This window comes from Chiloscyllium punctatum, chromosome 10, assembly GCF_047496795.1.
Source record: "Chiloscyllium punctatum isolate Juve2018m chromosome 10, sChiPun1.3, whole genome shotgun sequence".
Lineage (NCBI taxonomy): Eukaryota > Metazoa > Chordata > Chondrichthyes > Orectolobiformes > Hemiscylliidae > Chiloscyllium > Chiloscyllium punctatum.
In genome coordinates, this window is record NC_092748.1 from 15953434 (window position 1) to 15970615 (window position 17182).

At 41.4% G+C, this 17182-nt stretch overlaps 1 protein-coding gene across 2 annotated transcripts in view; it reads right to left on the reverse strand.

Annotated features, from left to right (window-relative positions):
* The window catches only part of LOC140481916 (INO80 complex subunit D-like), an 82202-nt gene that overhangs the window by 16241 nt on the left and 48779 nt on the right, over positions 1-17182 (reverse strand). For both annotated transcript variants that reach the window (XM_072578594.1, XM_072578593.1), the window contains exons 5-6: positions 7337-7561; positions 1666-1775 (exon numbers count right to left, since the gene is read on the reverse strand). In XM_072578594.1, coding sequence (XP_072434695.1) covers positions 1666-1775; positions 7337-7561 — 335 coding nt within the window. The remainder of the gene's footprint in view (positions 1-1665; positions 1776-7336; positions 7562-17182) is intronic.

Genomic DNA, 17182 nt, shown 5'->3' on the forward strand with positions numbered 1-17182 from the left:
GAGTGAAGGATGTACCAGGGTATCCCGGGGAGAACACTCCTGGCTCACGTCGGGAGGGGAATGTGTCTGGTGGTGGCATGTCGCTGGAGGTAGCGGAAATGGCGGCTGTTGATCTTCCGGATGTGGATGCTGGTGGGATGGTAGGTAAGGATGGTATCGTTGTGGCAGGAGGGAATAGAAGGGTTGAGGACAGAATTGCAGGACCTGGCTGAGAGTCTTGTCAACAACTGTGTTAAGGAATCTTCAGTTGAGAAAGAAGGTGGACATTTAGGAAGTTCCCTTGAAGTTGGCCTCATCGGGACATATGGAATGGAGTCTTTAAGGAAACAGGGTGCGAGGATGTATAGTCCAGGTAACTGAAAGTCAGCGCATTTACAGTGGATATTATTGGCCAGTCGATTCCCAGAAATGGAAACAGGATGTCAAGAAAGGGAAGGGAGGAGTCAGAGATAGAACAGCTGAAAGTGAGGGCGGGCTGGAAACTGGAAGTGAAATCAATTAACTTTTCCAATTCCAGAAGTGGGGGGGGGGGGGAAGAGAGAGAGAGAGCGAACAACACGGATGATATCATCGATATATCGCAGAAACAGTTGTGTTTGGGGGCCAGAATAAGATTGGAGCAACGAATGTACCATGTACCACAAGAAGAAACAGGCATAAGTGGGGCCAATGCGAGTACCCATAGCCACCCCTCTGACCTGAAGGAAACAAGAGGAGTTAAAAGAGGGCGAGGATGAGCTCGGCCAAGCGGAGGGTGGTGGTAGTGGGTGGGGATGGTTCAGCCTTTGGTCCAGGAAGGTGTGGAGCCCTGAAGGGGATAGACGTGTAAAGCGATTGCACATTCATGGTAAAGAGGCGGTGGCTAGAGCCTGCGAACCGGAAATTCGAAACTAGCATGAAGCTTCAGAGGAATCACGGGTGAATGTGGGCAGGGATTGGACCACAGGAGAAAAAAAACTGAATTAAGGTAGGAAGAGGTGAGTTCTGTGGGGCAGGAGCAGGCAAAAACAATGGGCCTGCCTGTTTGTGGATCTTTGGAAGGAGGTAGAAGCGAGCTGTACTACTATCAGCTCGGAGGTAGTGTGGGAGGGTTCGTGAGATGAAATGAGCTTAGTGACTGTTGTTGATATGATGGCCTGATGTGCCATGGTGGGGTCATGGACCGGGAAAGAAGAAAGTCGTCTGAGGGCTGGTGCTCTGCCTCTACAATGTCGAGGTCAGTATGCCAGACTACAACAGCACCACCCAACCACCAAGAACTCTTGCCTTGTGTGGCAAAGACCTCATCTGTCACCTTGTCCAATGCCTTTTGGAAATCCAAATGTACTGTACTTACTGGTTCCTCTTTATCCAATCTGATTGACACATTCTCGAAGAACTCAAAGTCATCTGTCAAATATAGGTTCCCTTTCATAAAACCATGTTGACTTTGCTCAATTCTGTAAATATTTCATGACTACCCCCTTCATAAAATAAAGTTTCTGCAAAGGATTATCAGTATATCAACAATTCTCAATGGCATTACATGTTCAAATCAAAGACAAAAAAATGTTGGAAATCAGTCAGCAATCATTACAAGTGGTTCTGCCAAGAAATACTGTTGATACTGATTTGTTCAGTAAACTTTGTGTCTTAATATTTGAAGAGCGTCAGAATTAAGGATACGTTGAAAACAGTGCCTGGTGTATGGAAGAGACATGTTGGGGCAATGTTGGCCCTTGATGGTTCCTGTACACAGTGCTGGTTCCACTACTCTGTGATCTGGCTGCTTCGTGCTGAAAAGAACAACAGTGAAATTAGTTAGCCTGAGAACTACCAAGATCTAACTAGCCCTGATGCCAGGTCACACAAAGATTTCCATGCACTTTAGCACGCTACATCAGTATCATTGGGGATGGGCACTGGAAGCCATTTCCAACAGGGAGTTGCAATTACTATCAGAGCCCTTTGCAACTCCACAGACAGTCAGTTACATGGCAGTGGCAGGTGCCAATGCCTACCTGTGTGTTGCTTCATGGATGGTAGGGGTAAACTTAAACATGGGAATGGGGATCACTCAAGAAGAAAAATCCCTTTGTATCAATGAACAAATATAAACACCTCTAAAGCAAACAATTATTGATAGCTATTAAAGCATTAAGAGCTGTTTGGCCTCAAAGGCCACAAGGTACCACAAAGAATTTTTCTCCCAACCCCAACATCAAGAAAACTACCCACTATACTTGAAGTCTCAAAAGCACATATATAAGCAATGAATTATTTCGCAGTGCAGTGATAGTTGCAGTAGGTAAACTCTGCAACCGGTTCACAGACAGCAAGGTCCTACTTCAAAATACAGCCTGTTCACACACAGCAAGACCCGAAAAGCAAGGTACTAATTCACAATTGCAGTGGTTTTGATCTTGAATTAGTCAGGATTAGATTAGATTACATCACAGTGTGGAAACAGGCCCTTTGGCCCAACAAGTCCACACCGACCCGCTGAAGCTCAACTCACCCATACCCCTACATTTACCCCTTACCTAACACTACGGACAATTTAGCATGGCCAATTCACCTGACCTGCACATCTTTGGACTGTGGGAGGAAACCGGAGCACCCGGAGGAAACCCACGCAGACACGGGGAGAACGTGCAAACTCCACACAGACAGTCGCCTGAGGCGGGAATTGAACCCGGGTTTCTGGCGCTGTGAAGCAGCAGGGCTAACCACTGTGCCACCGTGATGCTGGGAGAGGCCCCAGCTCTCCCTCAAAACATGCTAGCAGATCTTTAAGAGCCATCTGAGCAAGCACAAGACCCCCCCCCACCCCCGCCACCGTTCGATTCACTCTCTTCTGAAGCACTCTCCAATTTCACTCTTGCTTCTATGATTGTATTATTCTCTGCACTCCATGCTGATTCTTTGCTAGAATCATCCAATTCCAAGTGTGCTTGTGTTTACCCTTTTAAAGGCTTTATCTAATTAACACCACTTACCTGTGAACTCACATAGCCCTATAAATTTTCCCCTGTATTTATCCACCCAGTTTCCTTTCCTTAGTCTGTCTCTAAATCTGACTAAAATCAGTCTCTACCACCTCTTCAGAAAGTGTATTTCAGGTCAGAACATTGTTTGAAAAAAAATCAAGCAAGCTTGTCTTTGGTTATTTTGTTAACCTGATCCCTGGTTAACTACCCTTCCGTCACTGGAGAGAGTTTCTTTTCATTCACTCTGATTAAAATTCATGATTTTGAACACCTCGGGTGTTCTCTGCTCTAAAGAGAGTCTCATCACTTCCATGATTGAAGTACTCATCCCTAACATCATTGTAATTTTTTTCCACATTCTCCAGAAGACCTTGACATATTTCCCAAAGTGTGATGTATAGAAGCAGACAATATTGTAGCTGTTTAAATGATGCACATCAATCCTTGCTCCTCCTCCTCCTCCTCCTTTCCCCTTCCTGCCTTCCCTCTTTCCCCACCATTCCCACTGTCTTCGACCACCAACTTTGCCCCTTACTTCTCCTCCCTCCAACTGATCAGTGCTTTCTCTCAACTTCCCCAGCAACAATTTTCCATCAACAAAAACTGCCTCAACGGTTGAAATTTGTCTTGCCAGTTCTGAATTGATTGAGCTGCAACCTCTAGCCAGCCTCATCTCTTCCACTGCTATGGCAAAATCTGATTTTCATTCCACATTGCGTTGACACCATGGTTTGAGGTGTCATACCCAATTCTCATGTGTGCAGCATCACATGCCTTTGCAAACTGAATTTGGACTCCAGATTTTAATCAGCAGACTGCAGATTAATATCATTAAAATTAATATTATTAAAATGCTAAAAACTCAAATGAGCCCTTTTACACATCCTTTGTTGCACAGATGCAAAGGGAAGTTCCTATGAATCAAAGCATTTGTCTCTCAAAAATGACGAGAGATATGTCGTCTTTACTGGTTTCAACTTGCTCTTCAGTTATCAACTCAAACTATTTCTGCATCCAATCTTTGCAGCACCTTACACATTTCCCTTTGAAAAATTTGATCGGTTTACTCAACTGTCACTTTTGAGAAAGCATCCCATGATCTAATAATTTCTCCTTTTATCCTTCTAGCCCACACGGTTACAGAATTATCAAATTTCACGATTTACCTTCAAGACTTTTCAAACTTTTGACAAACTTTTATTAGATTCTCCCTAAACTTTCTCTTTGAAAGACGAACCAATATTTTCCCAGACTTTCTTAACAATCAGAACTGCTTTAGGGCTTTACTTTTTAAAATCAATATCCTTTGTTATGGCTCCAACACACTTGTAATACTGAGGTGTTCGTAGTCTCATACAGTACTCAGAGGCCTAATTATCCTGCATTAATGCATCACTTCCTTGCTGTTATACTAGTGTTCCTATGTGGACTTAGAGAATTTCTCCATGAATGCCACAATACACAAAGCACCTATGTTAACAAATGCTTCAGTAACCGACAAACAGAAAACAGCACAAGCTGAACCACTCATGTCAGAGCCCCTTGTTGGGATTGAATTAATCAGGTTGGATTAAATGGTTGAGATACAAATATTTGCATTTTCAAAGTCTGTCATGCTCCTGGTTCAACATAATCTTGAACCAGACACTTGCTGTTAAATCAAATTAATTTAGACCCTCAAGGACTGGTCCTTTAGGAATCAATGAACAACAATGCTGCATTACTCTCATACATTCCTGAGATAATATTAAGCCGATGCACTTTCAAATGGTTTAACACCGTAGACTGAGCAAATCCCTCAGCATTACTATGCCAACAACCTTATCTTCAGACTCCCTCCTTGGTATGTTAAGGCTAAAATAAAAGTAGAGACTAAAATAAAAACAAATTGGAAGTTTGGTGAGCCCTAGTACTCAGGCAATTGGCTGCACAGAAGATATAAGCATTAAACTCCTCCCAATCTTATCAATTAAAATAATTTAGGTGGGTCAATGGATTCTGTAAAATATCTGCAGTGCCTTGAGGTGACCCAATGATTATTGCTTCCGCTATGTGTAATGTTAAGCGACGTTTTCATGTCCAAGCACCACTCTTGACGGGTCGTGAACCCAAACAACTCTACACCTGACCATGTGTACAACCTCGAAGTAAAAGGGCTGAAAACACTGAGGACTAATCAATTTTGAGAAAGAAACAGTTTTGGTACAGTACATTTAACATTGTTAACCCGTGCAAGCAACCCCTTGCACTCATCGAGTTTCCTCACAAATGCTGCTGAGCATGCTTATACATTCCTCCAATCTGACTTCTCTGGCCCTCTTTCTCCTTACCCACTATTTCCTTTTGCCTTGGTCCAAATATCCCTGGCCTTTAACTCAATTGACCTGAATATCACAGTAGCTCTCCACTCCATAGATCAATTGCCCCAAAAAACAAAGACCGCAGCTGTGAACACAAAGGTAGAGAACAAGCATCATCTTGAGAAGCCCGCTCCATGTTCTCGGCACCTGACTGCCAGAGAACATGCAAATTCTAAGCAGCCTGTAATGTCTGAAATTAAAAAAGTCTCCATCGGGAGACGTGAAAGAAGAAAGTATTAACTTGTTTGAATGTAGAGCACTGAAAACCCTTTGTAGGGAGCATCACGAATGACTTGCTCTGTTGAACAGAGAAGGAGCTTAACTTTAATCATCATTAAACAGGAATGCTTTAAACATAAAATAAGATTTAATCCAGCTTCCTGTGCTTTCAGGTTTAATAGTCTCTTGAGAATGATTTAGTCTCTTCAGCAATTATTGTTTAAAAAGATAAATACTCCAGCCAAAAAAAATTATAAAAGTTAAATAGATATTAAAGCGAAAAATAATCTTTTTTTAAAAAGTAAGCCTCCACAGAACACAATCTCCTCTCATGTACACCACCCAGCCCTCACCCCTTAATCTCATTTTCACCTTACTGTTTTCCTGAAAGCATTAGAGTGTAAAGCCACAAGTGTTGACACCATTCAACAGGCAAGTAACAACTCTTCACGAGATCAGACCATCAACTGGCTTGCAGCCAGTTGACCACAAAAAGCATCACACTGAGGTATGAAGCTGCTCTTTTCCCAAAGTCGATGCTCATTCAGTTGCTCACAGGAGCCTCAAGACAGTAACCAGCAACCATTTGAACGTGAATGGTATGGTAATTGTTGATGGACTAGTAACCCATACCGTTAGCCTAATAATGAAGCGTGTAACAGTTGAAATTATAGCATGGTAAATTGGAGAATCTGAATATGGACGACAAGAATACCTAAATATTGAAACAAATAGTATTAGTCAAGTTGGTATGAGACAAGCTGCTGAAAAACCCAACGATTTCACCAATATCCTTTGGCCTGGTCTGGCCTAAAAGTGACTCCTTAACGATGCCGAAGTAATTCATTCATAGCTGACCTCTAAAATGGCCTCAATCATACCAATCCTCTCACCACCTTCCATAACAGCTAAAGTTGGGTAGAAAAATAACTAGTCAGCAGCTGTCTGATTTACCCCATCCCTCTCTTGTCTGGGACACCTCAGGTTCAATCAATCAATCAGTCAAATCAATGCAGGACAAAAAAAAGACTAGTATTTCATCAATGGATAAGCATTCAGGCAGCAGTGCAGTTTTACACTTTCCACACATGCAGTGGGTTTAAACACCTGTTTGGAAAACAGGAGCTCCTGGGTTCAAATTCTAGTCCTCTTGTGGCATGGTGGTAGAGTCCTGACCTCCGGGACTGAAAGGCCTGCGTTCAAGTCATCTCTGAACAGGCTGATTAGAAAAACAGATTAAAAATAGATAACAAAGGTGAGCTTGTTTCTGCAAAATTTGTTTGAGGGAGGAACGTTGGCCAGGGCAATGAATTAAACATGGAATTTACAAAACTACGTCCTTAACTTTGGGAGCAGAGAAGATATTGGACCTTTTGTTTTTTTTAAAGACACAGGGCCAATAAGACTGATAAAAGACGGCAGGGACAAGGCCATATCACCATCCCTTCCTTTTAAGAAAAGTGTACCATACAGATTGATATACCAGATTGTGGGTGTTGGAATCTCAAAACCACTCTCACCAAGGGCCCTAAACAGAACAGCACTCATTTCAAAGAAGATGAAGGTATTAAAATATTGTATTTTTAGTGCTCTAATGAGTCTTCATTATGAATGTTTGAAATTCAAGACTGACAATAATCACAGAGGCTGTATTTGACAAAATGTCCAAAAGCAGCAAACTTCTCCACCCAAAGATTGTGTTGATCCAAGATTATCGAAGAGATTGGTTTCCCTTTACCAATCCCGCCATTAAGTGATACCTGGCAATGCCAGCGCACAGCAGCTGACCTGGTCTGCGTGGGGGCTGCCGCTCGGAGTTCCCAAAGCAACTGCCCGGCGGAGTCTGGCTCCTTGCTGGCTGCTTGCAGTAGTGCTTTCCGAAAGGCATGCCGACACCTCTGCTGGCGGGCCGCTGCTCGCTCCACTCGACAGAGCTGCACATATCTGTGCTGCAGATAAGTGCAGAGGCGTGTCATTCTCAAACTCCTTGTACTCGGCCCCTCATCTTCCAAGCTGCACAAAAGAATGGAATCAAAGTTTAACCCTCCTGCCATTAGAGAAATCAGTGTTTCTGTGTGCATTCATATCAAATATGCATGCACTATATACTTTTGAGTTAATGTAATCGACAATGTAAAGAACTTCAATGCTATAATATTTGGCCTTATGTGGTGATTACACAAATGACACATCAATTTGTACCAGCAATATAATTAAGCACAACCTTGACTTTATGCTTGCTCTGCTCACATGATCTTCTGCCACTGTTTGTCTCCCCCCTAAAGTTAAAAATCACAACACCAGGTTATAGTCCAACAATTTGAAAGTATAAGTTTTCAGAGCACTGCTCCTTCATCAGGTCACTAGAGGGGCAGGAACCAGCCTGACTCAAGGTTGGGATACAGACAGACTCTAACTTCACACCTTTAATGCATTCTCTGAGCTGAGATGTCACTTTTTTTAAATGAAACCTCAAGTTAACTTGGGAATGTGACTTGAAAAAAGTTTTAGGATTTACATATTAGTGAACCAAAACCTGCACCCCAATTTTAAGTGATGAACTTAACAGCAACCTAGGTTTGTTCAATTCATTGTATCAGTTGTATGACACTTTGATCTCACAAGTCTCTTGCTGCATTATAGAAAATGGAGCAACATTATACAGCATAGAGACCAATGAATTTGGCTATGGAAGAGAGAAGTCTAAGGAAACACATCCAGCTTTATTCACCACTTGAACAGCAATTTTGTGACCAACAATGTGAGAGCCAAGGCCAAAGTACAGCACACAACTGCAGGAAGGGCAAATCAACAATCTATAGGAGATCCTCATATTTACTCTGCTTGAAAACATCGTCAGCATTTTCAAATTCCTGAAACATGCAAGGGACGCAAATAAATAGGTGAGATGGGGATAAGACAGAATGAAAGGGGACTGGAATGGAAGGGACAAAGGAAAAGGAAAGGGCGGGTAATATTGAATGAACGACAACATGAAGAGAGATGGAAAGAAAAGGAAATTGTTCAGGAAGAACTGTTAAGAGAACTGAAAAGGGAAAGAATGGGCCCAAAGTATTTTAATAAATAAAGGGAAAGGACATGCTTTTAAGTTTGGGATTCGCGCTGGATTGGATTTCATTTCACAAAATGGCATTCCTTCAATTACTCAAATAGGTTCCGTTTGCTGATAGGAAAGAGCAGTGAAATTTCTGAAATTAACTGAATGATTAAAACCCAACACTTAAAAATTAAAAAAAAAACCCTCAAGTATACAGGTGACTAGAAAGAGTTGTCAAACTAAAAGAATTTTTTGAATTTTTAAAATCGCTTTTATATACCACATGAATGTGAACATTTCAAAGAAAAATTTGAGATCATCAGGCAGTCGGAATGCAGTGGATCGCTGGTGTCAGCAGACTTTCAAGTTCAAATAAAAGAAAAATGAGAGCCATATCTATAGTGCGTTTTGACAACATTTAAATGCCCCTTTGCATTTCCAGCTTTCTGATTTAGTAGTTTTTGTACTACTGCCACTGTTGTAATGTATGACATTTGGCAGCCAATTTGTGAAAGCAAGCTCCCATAAAAAGACTAAGCTAATGACCAGATATTTGTTAGAGATGTTGTTGAAGGGGTAAACATTGGCCTGATACCAAAGAGAACTTCCATGCTCCTCTTCGAATCTTGGCATGGGGGCCTTTTATATCTACATAAAAGGGCAGATGGATCTGGCATTAAAGTTTCTATCAAATAAATGGTCATGGTAATACAGCACCCACAGTACAAGATTGCATGCTTAAGTCTCTCACGGAGGACTTGAGCCCAAAACTTTCCATGAAAGAGGCAACTGTACAACCCAGGGAGCCAGAGTCAACATCCTGAACAGCATGTAAAAGAGAACCAATGGAGAGAGAGCCAGATGTCTGCTCTTGGCTTCACTGCTTGAAAAGAAAATTATCCAAAAAAAAAAGAACAAATAGTCTGCACATTCGTAATAGCTTTCATCTAGTCAAATGTCACAATATGGCAAAGAAGCTTTGGAAGAAAATAAATGGGACACATGAGGTGAGAAGTTACGACAAAATGTGTGGTTTAATTAGAAGGCTGGGCAAAGTTCTTCAAGGAAAAACAATAGAAAGGCAAAGTGATTTATAGAAGGGAATTTCAGAGATGCGAACTGATGTGACAGGAGGCATGATGGTCTTCGATGGAATGAACAAAACTGAGGCTGCTCAGAGGCCAAAACGGGAGGAATGCATAGCTTTCACACAATCTTAAAAGATTAAACAGAAACAGATTTATAATACTGCCTTTCAGGACCACCAGATGTCTCAAAGTTCTGCCAGTCAATTAAGCATTTTGAAGGGTAGTCAAGATGTTAGCGCAGGACCTGTGGCAGCCAATTTGCATGCAGCAAGCTCCCACGAACAGTAATGTATTAATGGCCAAATAATGTGTTTCTGTGGGACTGATCAAGGGATAAACATATGCCAGATTTTGTACACCCATCTAACAGGGGAAGGAGGATCTCAGTATCATTTAACATAACTTAACAAAACATCACCGACTGCAGCACTCCTTCAGGAATGTATTGCAATGTCTGCCTTAATTTTGTGCTCATGTCTTAGAATGGGACACTAGCCCAAAATTTGCTGACCTAAGAGACTAGAGAGCTTCAACTCAGCTACAGATGACACCTAATTCAGAAGTCAGGATATGCAAGGTCAGGAGGATTTGAAATTAAGCACCAGAAAGCATTTAAAAATCAAGGTGTTCTCAAATTGGGAGCCATCATAGACTGAAGAATGGGTCTTGCTGCATGTTAGTATATGGGCAGCAGTCTTAGATGAGCTAAGATTTACGAAAATGAGAGATGAAAATGTACTTCTGAAATAAAAACACATGGTTCGAGAAACTCAGCAGATTTGGTACCATCTAAGAAGAGAGAAACAGCTTTTCGATTCTGATAAGCTCTGAAGAAGAATCCTTCATGCACACATATCTATCATGGTTCCTTGATTTTTGCAGACTTATGACTTTGCTGAATTTTTGCAACCTGCCTTTCTAATTGGCTACTTTGTTGTGCCAAGTTCTTTGAGGATTGTTTTCCTGCAAGTGGCCTGTGGGAAATAAAAGCTTAAGATGTAGGAGCAGAAGTCGACCATTCAGCCCATCAAGGCTGTACCACCTCGATTAAGATCATGGCAACCTTTCCTCTATCAACCTCAATTCTCTTACTGATTAAAAAGTTTATCACAGCCTTAAATGTATTTAATAAGCCAGCCTAAACAGGCCTCTATGGTAAAGAACTCCACAGATTCACTGTCCCCAGAAGAATTCCTCCTCGTTGGTGTTTCAAATATGCAACCACTTATTCCGAGAATATGCTCTCTGGTTTGAGGTGCTTTCACAAGGGAAACAACCTCTCAGCATCCACCCTGTCAAGTCCTTGAAGAATTTTGTCTATTTCAAGAAGGTTGTGTTTTTTTTATATTCAAGTAGTTACAGGCCCAATACACTCAGCCTCTCATAAGACAGTCCATGGAATGACAGCCAACTGTCGATCAAGCTGTATGGCAAATGGAAAAGTGCTGCCAAAAAGCTGGAATCCAATAAAGCCACTCAAAAAAAAAGCAGCTGCCATTTGTCACAAATTCTCTAAACCCGTAATGAGTATATGGAGTGAATACTGACACTGTCAACCAACAAATTGGTGGCTGAGCAAGACTCATTTGAAATGGAAACAAAAACAGAAGTTGCTGGAAAGGCTCAGCAGGTCTGGCAGTCTCTGTGAAGATGCTGCCAGACCTGCTGAGCTTTTCCAGCAACTTCTGTTCTTGTTTCCTATTTACAGTATCAGTTCTTCTGGTTATCATCATCGGAAAAGGAGACTATTTACTCAGCAAATGAAGTCTATTTAAGTTGTCTCAACAAAATTTAACAAATAGAACTCCTATCCAAACCTATAACAAAGTCTTCTTATAAATCAAGGATTATTTTCCAGCAAATTGAGAGTGACAGTGTGTCCCAGTACAATCTCAGTTATCCGAACATCAATTATTTGAACAAGATCTCAAGATCTCTTAAATGCTTCCTTTGTTTGGATAACTGATCTGATCATAAACAATTAGTTATCTGGACAAAATACTCCTGCCTTTCTCATTCGGATAATCCAGGTTGTTCTGTATACATAAATTCAAGCCTCAAGCTACATGCACTGATTGAGTACTGACAGGGGAATTACCCAATAGCTTCATTCCAGCAGGGATATGTAGCAACCACAGTTACAGTATCAACAGGAAGCCACATCCTTATTCGCTCTTAAATAAAAACAAAGTGCAGAACACTCAGGTCCAATTGGGTGTTATTGGATTTGAAATGCCAACTCTATTATTGTCTCCACAGATGCTGCCAGACTGACACAGTTGTCCAGCAATTCATTTCTTTCTCCAATGTCCAGCATCCACAGTATTTTGCTTTTATTTACTTGATGCTATATCTTCCTGATTCAGTTCTCCAAGTGTCTGTGTGTAAAAAGGTAATGATGCAGAACATATTCTGGATTTGTTGCCAATATCTAATACCATCATCGCTCATTTTCTTCAACTGGAAAATCTGTACATCTCCAGTAGCTCTGCTTTCTCAGTTTGTTCGTAAGAAAATTGGAATGGGGAAGGCCATTCAGCCCATGGTGCTTTATCTATTCAATTAGATCATAGCTTATCTGCAATTCAACTGCAACTACAATATCACTCTTTATTGCTTAAGTCTCTTTGCTGACAAAAATCTGACATTTTCACTCTTGAAAGCTAATCAGCTCTGCACCCCCAGCCTTTTCACCAAGAAAATTCCTGATTTTTACTTCCCTTTGTGCAATACTATGTCTGGTTCTAATGATAAAATACATAAAAAGCAACGTAGAAGATTAAACTCCTCCATTCTAATTCCACCATAAGAGGGTGTCATTTCTATTTATCCCATTGAATCATTTCGATATCTGACAACAGTTCAATTAGGAGTCCCACCTGCTGCACCGCCTCCCCAAATTTCCTAAACCCCAATACATTGTGCAATCATTCCTCAGTTTAATTTTCAAGCACCAATTACATTCTGGTGAATTGAAGACCAATAGATCCTTATCACACAGATAGGAGGCAGTGATTGACAAATCATGGAGAATACTTTTAGGAGGTAACATGCAAGTAAAACAAAGGAAAGCCAGTAGATAGGATTCATTTGGATTTCCAGAAGGCCTTTCACAGGACGCTGCTAAATGAGATAAGAGCCCATGGCGTTTGGGACAAGGTACAGGCAATGACAGAGGAAGGAGGGGAAAAAGGGGCCTTGTTCAGAATGGCACTCAGTATGGAGTGGAATTCCACAGGCGTGGCATTAAAACTAACAAAATAGGATCCAAGGGCACAGCCTCAGAGTTAAACCATGACCCTTTAGAACTGAGATGAGGAAGAATTTCTTCAGCCATTAGGGTGGTGAATCTGAATAACTGACTATTAGAGAAGGCTGTGGAAGCCAAGTCAACGAGTGCATTTATGACAGAGATAGATAAGTCATTGATTAGATAGGAGATCAATGCTTAGAAGCAGCAGCTAGGAGATCGAGGTTGAGAAATATATCAGCCATGATTGAATAGCAGAGCAAACATGAGTTAAATAGCTAATTCTGATCCTACATCTTACATTACTGCCTAATGCCTAAACTGAAAGCAGCACTCCAAATGGGAGCCAACCAAAACTCTGCACAATTTACATGACTTCCTCTCCTTCATAATTCAACTTCAAACAAAAGCCAACTATTACATCAGCCTCTCAGTTATGTTAGAAAACTCTTCTAGATCTATTGAGTTATAAGTTGTGAATTCCAAATATCTTTGCTCCTATGCAATTCCTAAGTTATTCAATTTGTCTTATAGTGGGTCCAGTGTGGACTTTCAAAGTTTAACTTCAGGCTTGGGCTTTACCAAGTTCATTGTTATTTCATATCACAGGAGTTTCATAAACACAGCTGCTAAGATGGAATTCTCTTTTGCTTAGGGATTGCTGAGAGTCTGTGTATATTTTCAAAAAACATTCCTTGAGTATTCAATGCATGCATTTTTGATTCTAGCTCAACTGTGGTCAAGTTTGTCACACACACCTTGCAGTATTCCCGTCAACAGTTTCAATGTCGGAAGCACAACCAGGAGTTACAAAAGCAGCCTAGTGTGGAAGATCATGTCACTCAATGAGATGTTTAAAAAGATGGAAGATAATGCTGATGCAACTTGCACGGTTTGGGACATGAGTAATGATGGAAAAGCAAAGGCCCTCCAGGCAGTCTCTAACAATCACTTACATGTGCATTTAAATGAACATGTTCCACATGCCAGCCAGAAACAATATATGATTCCCCATACAAAATAGAAATCCAGATATTATCAGTCAAATGCAGGGAGAGCAACCTTAGGAATTCCTCTCCAGCTCCCCACAGCAATCAAAACTTGGCCAGGACATCTTCCTGGATTTGATTGCTTCCAGAAGGTAGTAACTATGGGAAGAAGTGATCTCCACCAGGTTATCACCTGCAAGCTTGCATCTGGTCCTGTAACCACGTTCTAGGGAAAGGCCACGCTCTGGCATCTAATCTAGGTCTAACCTCCCAATTCAAAGCAGTGATCCCTCATCTTCTCTAATCTACTGTTTAGGAACAAAGTGTCAAAAGGAACACAATTCTCCCTTTCAATATCTTATAAACCTTGATCAGAACATACAGTACATTCAAACAATTCAAAGCAAAGTTAGCAGAAAACAGACACTGTTGAGGGGGAAAAGAAATCACCCAAGATGGAGTTGATGGGAGCAAGCATAGACAGCTCTGTATTCTTCCTGAAGCATTAATAAAAAAAAATCCCAAGGTGCTCCAGTGTAACAGCAATTAATACCACAATATTGAAGGAACACTTTTCCTTTTCCAAATCACCTATGAATACACTGACAGGTAACAAAACCATGCATTAAAATGTGAAACGGCACAAATTGGAGAAGAAAACTCCAGAAGCATGTCATTTACAGAACAGCTTTCCAGTCAGCCATTCAAAACCATTCTTCTCTTCAATTATAGAATGGCTGATTTGTATTTGCTTAATCTCCTTAACCCCATATCAATTCTCATCTTGCTTAACAAAGAAGGAAGGCATCTCAGTTTTGAAACTCTCTGTTGACCCTCGCCCTCAATGTCTTTTCTAGAAAGTTTTAGATTTTCACTGATACATGTGCGAAGTGCTTCCTGACAAAATCCCTGAATGGCATTGTTTTAATCTTCAAGTTATGCCACTTTTGTTGGATTTCCCCAGAGAAAACCAATTCTCTTTGGCTCAGTAACTCCTTTGATCACAAGAAACACCTGAATTAGATCACCATGTAACCTTCTATATTTTACTACAATCATGTTTATTGAACATTTATTTTACAAACACTCCACTCCAGTCCATAAGCAAGAGAACCTCGGAGCCCTAGGAACTTGGAAAGACATCCTGGAGTGTTGAAATGAAACTAATTTTTCTCAGTCTGGACAAGCTTCTGTACTTTTTTGTTTAATAAATAAATAACCTGTTGTTTCTACCGCTGAATATGCGCGAAGAACAAAAATGTACATGTAGTTCAAAGTTTGGGAGAAGATTTGTAGCTCGGGTGCTCGTTGTTGTGGTTCTGTTCGCCGAGCTGGGAATTTGTCTTGCAAACGTTTCGTCCCCTGTCTAGGTGACATCCTCAGTGCTTGGGAGCCTCCTGTGAAGCGCTTCTGTGCTGTTTCCTCCGGCATTTATAGTGGCCTGTCTCTGCCGCTTCCGGTTGTCAGTTCGAGCTGTCCGCTGTAGTGGCCGGTATATTGGGTCCAGGTCGATGTGTTTGTTGATGGCACTCATCCACAGACTCTATCAACAAACACATCGACCTGGACCCAATATACCGGCCACTACAGCGGACAGCTCGAACTGACAACCGGAAGCGGCAGAGACAGGCCACTATAAATGCCGGAGGAAACAGCACAGAAGCGCTTCACAGGAGGCTCCCAAGCACTGAGGATGTCACCTAGACAGGGGACGAAACGTTTGCAAGACAAATTCCCAGCTCGGCGAACAGAACCACAACAATGTACATGTAGTAGCTTCCATGGAGCAAAACATCCCAAGACACGCCACAGAAAGTAAATCAGATAAGCACTGACACCAAGACAAAGATAACAAGTAATTAAGATCTAAGTGAGCTTGCAGACCAGCTTCAGGGAGGAGGGAGGGAGGAGGGAGGTGGGGGGGGGGGGGGGGAGGAGAAAAATGGTAATTTAAAATATAAGTGACAAACGTGGAAAAACATGTCAGCTATTCCAAGTCCACAAAGCCTAAAGAACAGTAAGTAAGATTGTTCATCGGCTATCTGCATTTATGCACGTTAGGTACAATGGCCAAAACATCAGGTTAATGTCCTGGTTTTCTTGCATTGATATAAAAAAGGAATTCAATGGTGTATTGTTGCATCCAAAGTCAGCACTAGCCAGGATGCAGCACCAGCCTAGATTGAGCTCAAACCCTAGAACTGAAACTGCAAATTTCAAACTCAAACACGTTTCTCCAACTGCATCATGTTTGTATACAAATAGTCCTTCCCCGGCAAATCTTTCAAGCAATATTATAATTGATTTACCTATCAACAAATTGTTCAGAAATATCCTAGAAGTGAGTTGGAATGGTAAAACTTCAACACACAATGTGGGGCAAGGGTTAACTTTTAAAAAATACCCACAGTCAATTTGTAGATGAACCCTCATAAAACATAGTTAATTTGCAGCTTCACTGAGCTGTCTCATTTCAGGACACTATCGTTGGCTGTGGCATGCAGCACAGAAAGATTCCTGTAAGCCCAATGAACGTATGCCAGTTCAAAACACCTAACTATTCTAATCCAATTCTCAGCACCTGACTCATATGCTTTTGCACCTTAGCATTTGCAAGTGTACATTTAAATGTACAATTGAAGAGTGCTTCGACCATGTTCAACAGAAGCTAGCTGGTCAGACTGTCACAGGAATTATTCAGGAACCACTCAAAAAGCTATCTATACCCTGACCCAAGTACATTAAACACCATGAGGCAGATCATGCCTGACAGGAACAGCTATCCCTCAGACTGGCTTCAAAGGTGATTTGCGTGTACTCCTGACATTACGTCACCTCTCTCAAAATATTGCACAACAGGCAACTCCCACAGACATAGGCTTTCTAGTTAAGAATGGCGAAGGAAGGAAAGAAATTTAAATAGGGGACCTTCATGGCAGTTAAAAATAGAATCACAAACTCATGCACAATGCATTTAGACAGGGTTTGGGTGGTCTAGTGCAAACTGAACCAACAAAAAGATTTTTATACGACTAAAAGGCAGCCTACAATGCTAGTATGAGCACAGGCATTTGCCAGTCCCTGCTCAACACAGCATGCTCTATCCAAAATGCACTTAATATGCTTCCAAAACTCTGGTGTACATCTGAAAAGTTGCATGAAGCAGTGACAGGTCCACAAGTTGGGTGCCTGAGCTCAGGCAACTCAATCTAACGATATAATTGTTACTTGCTGATTCGCTCCTGTTGG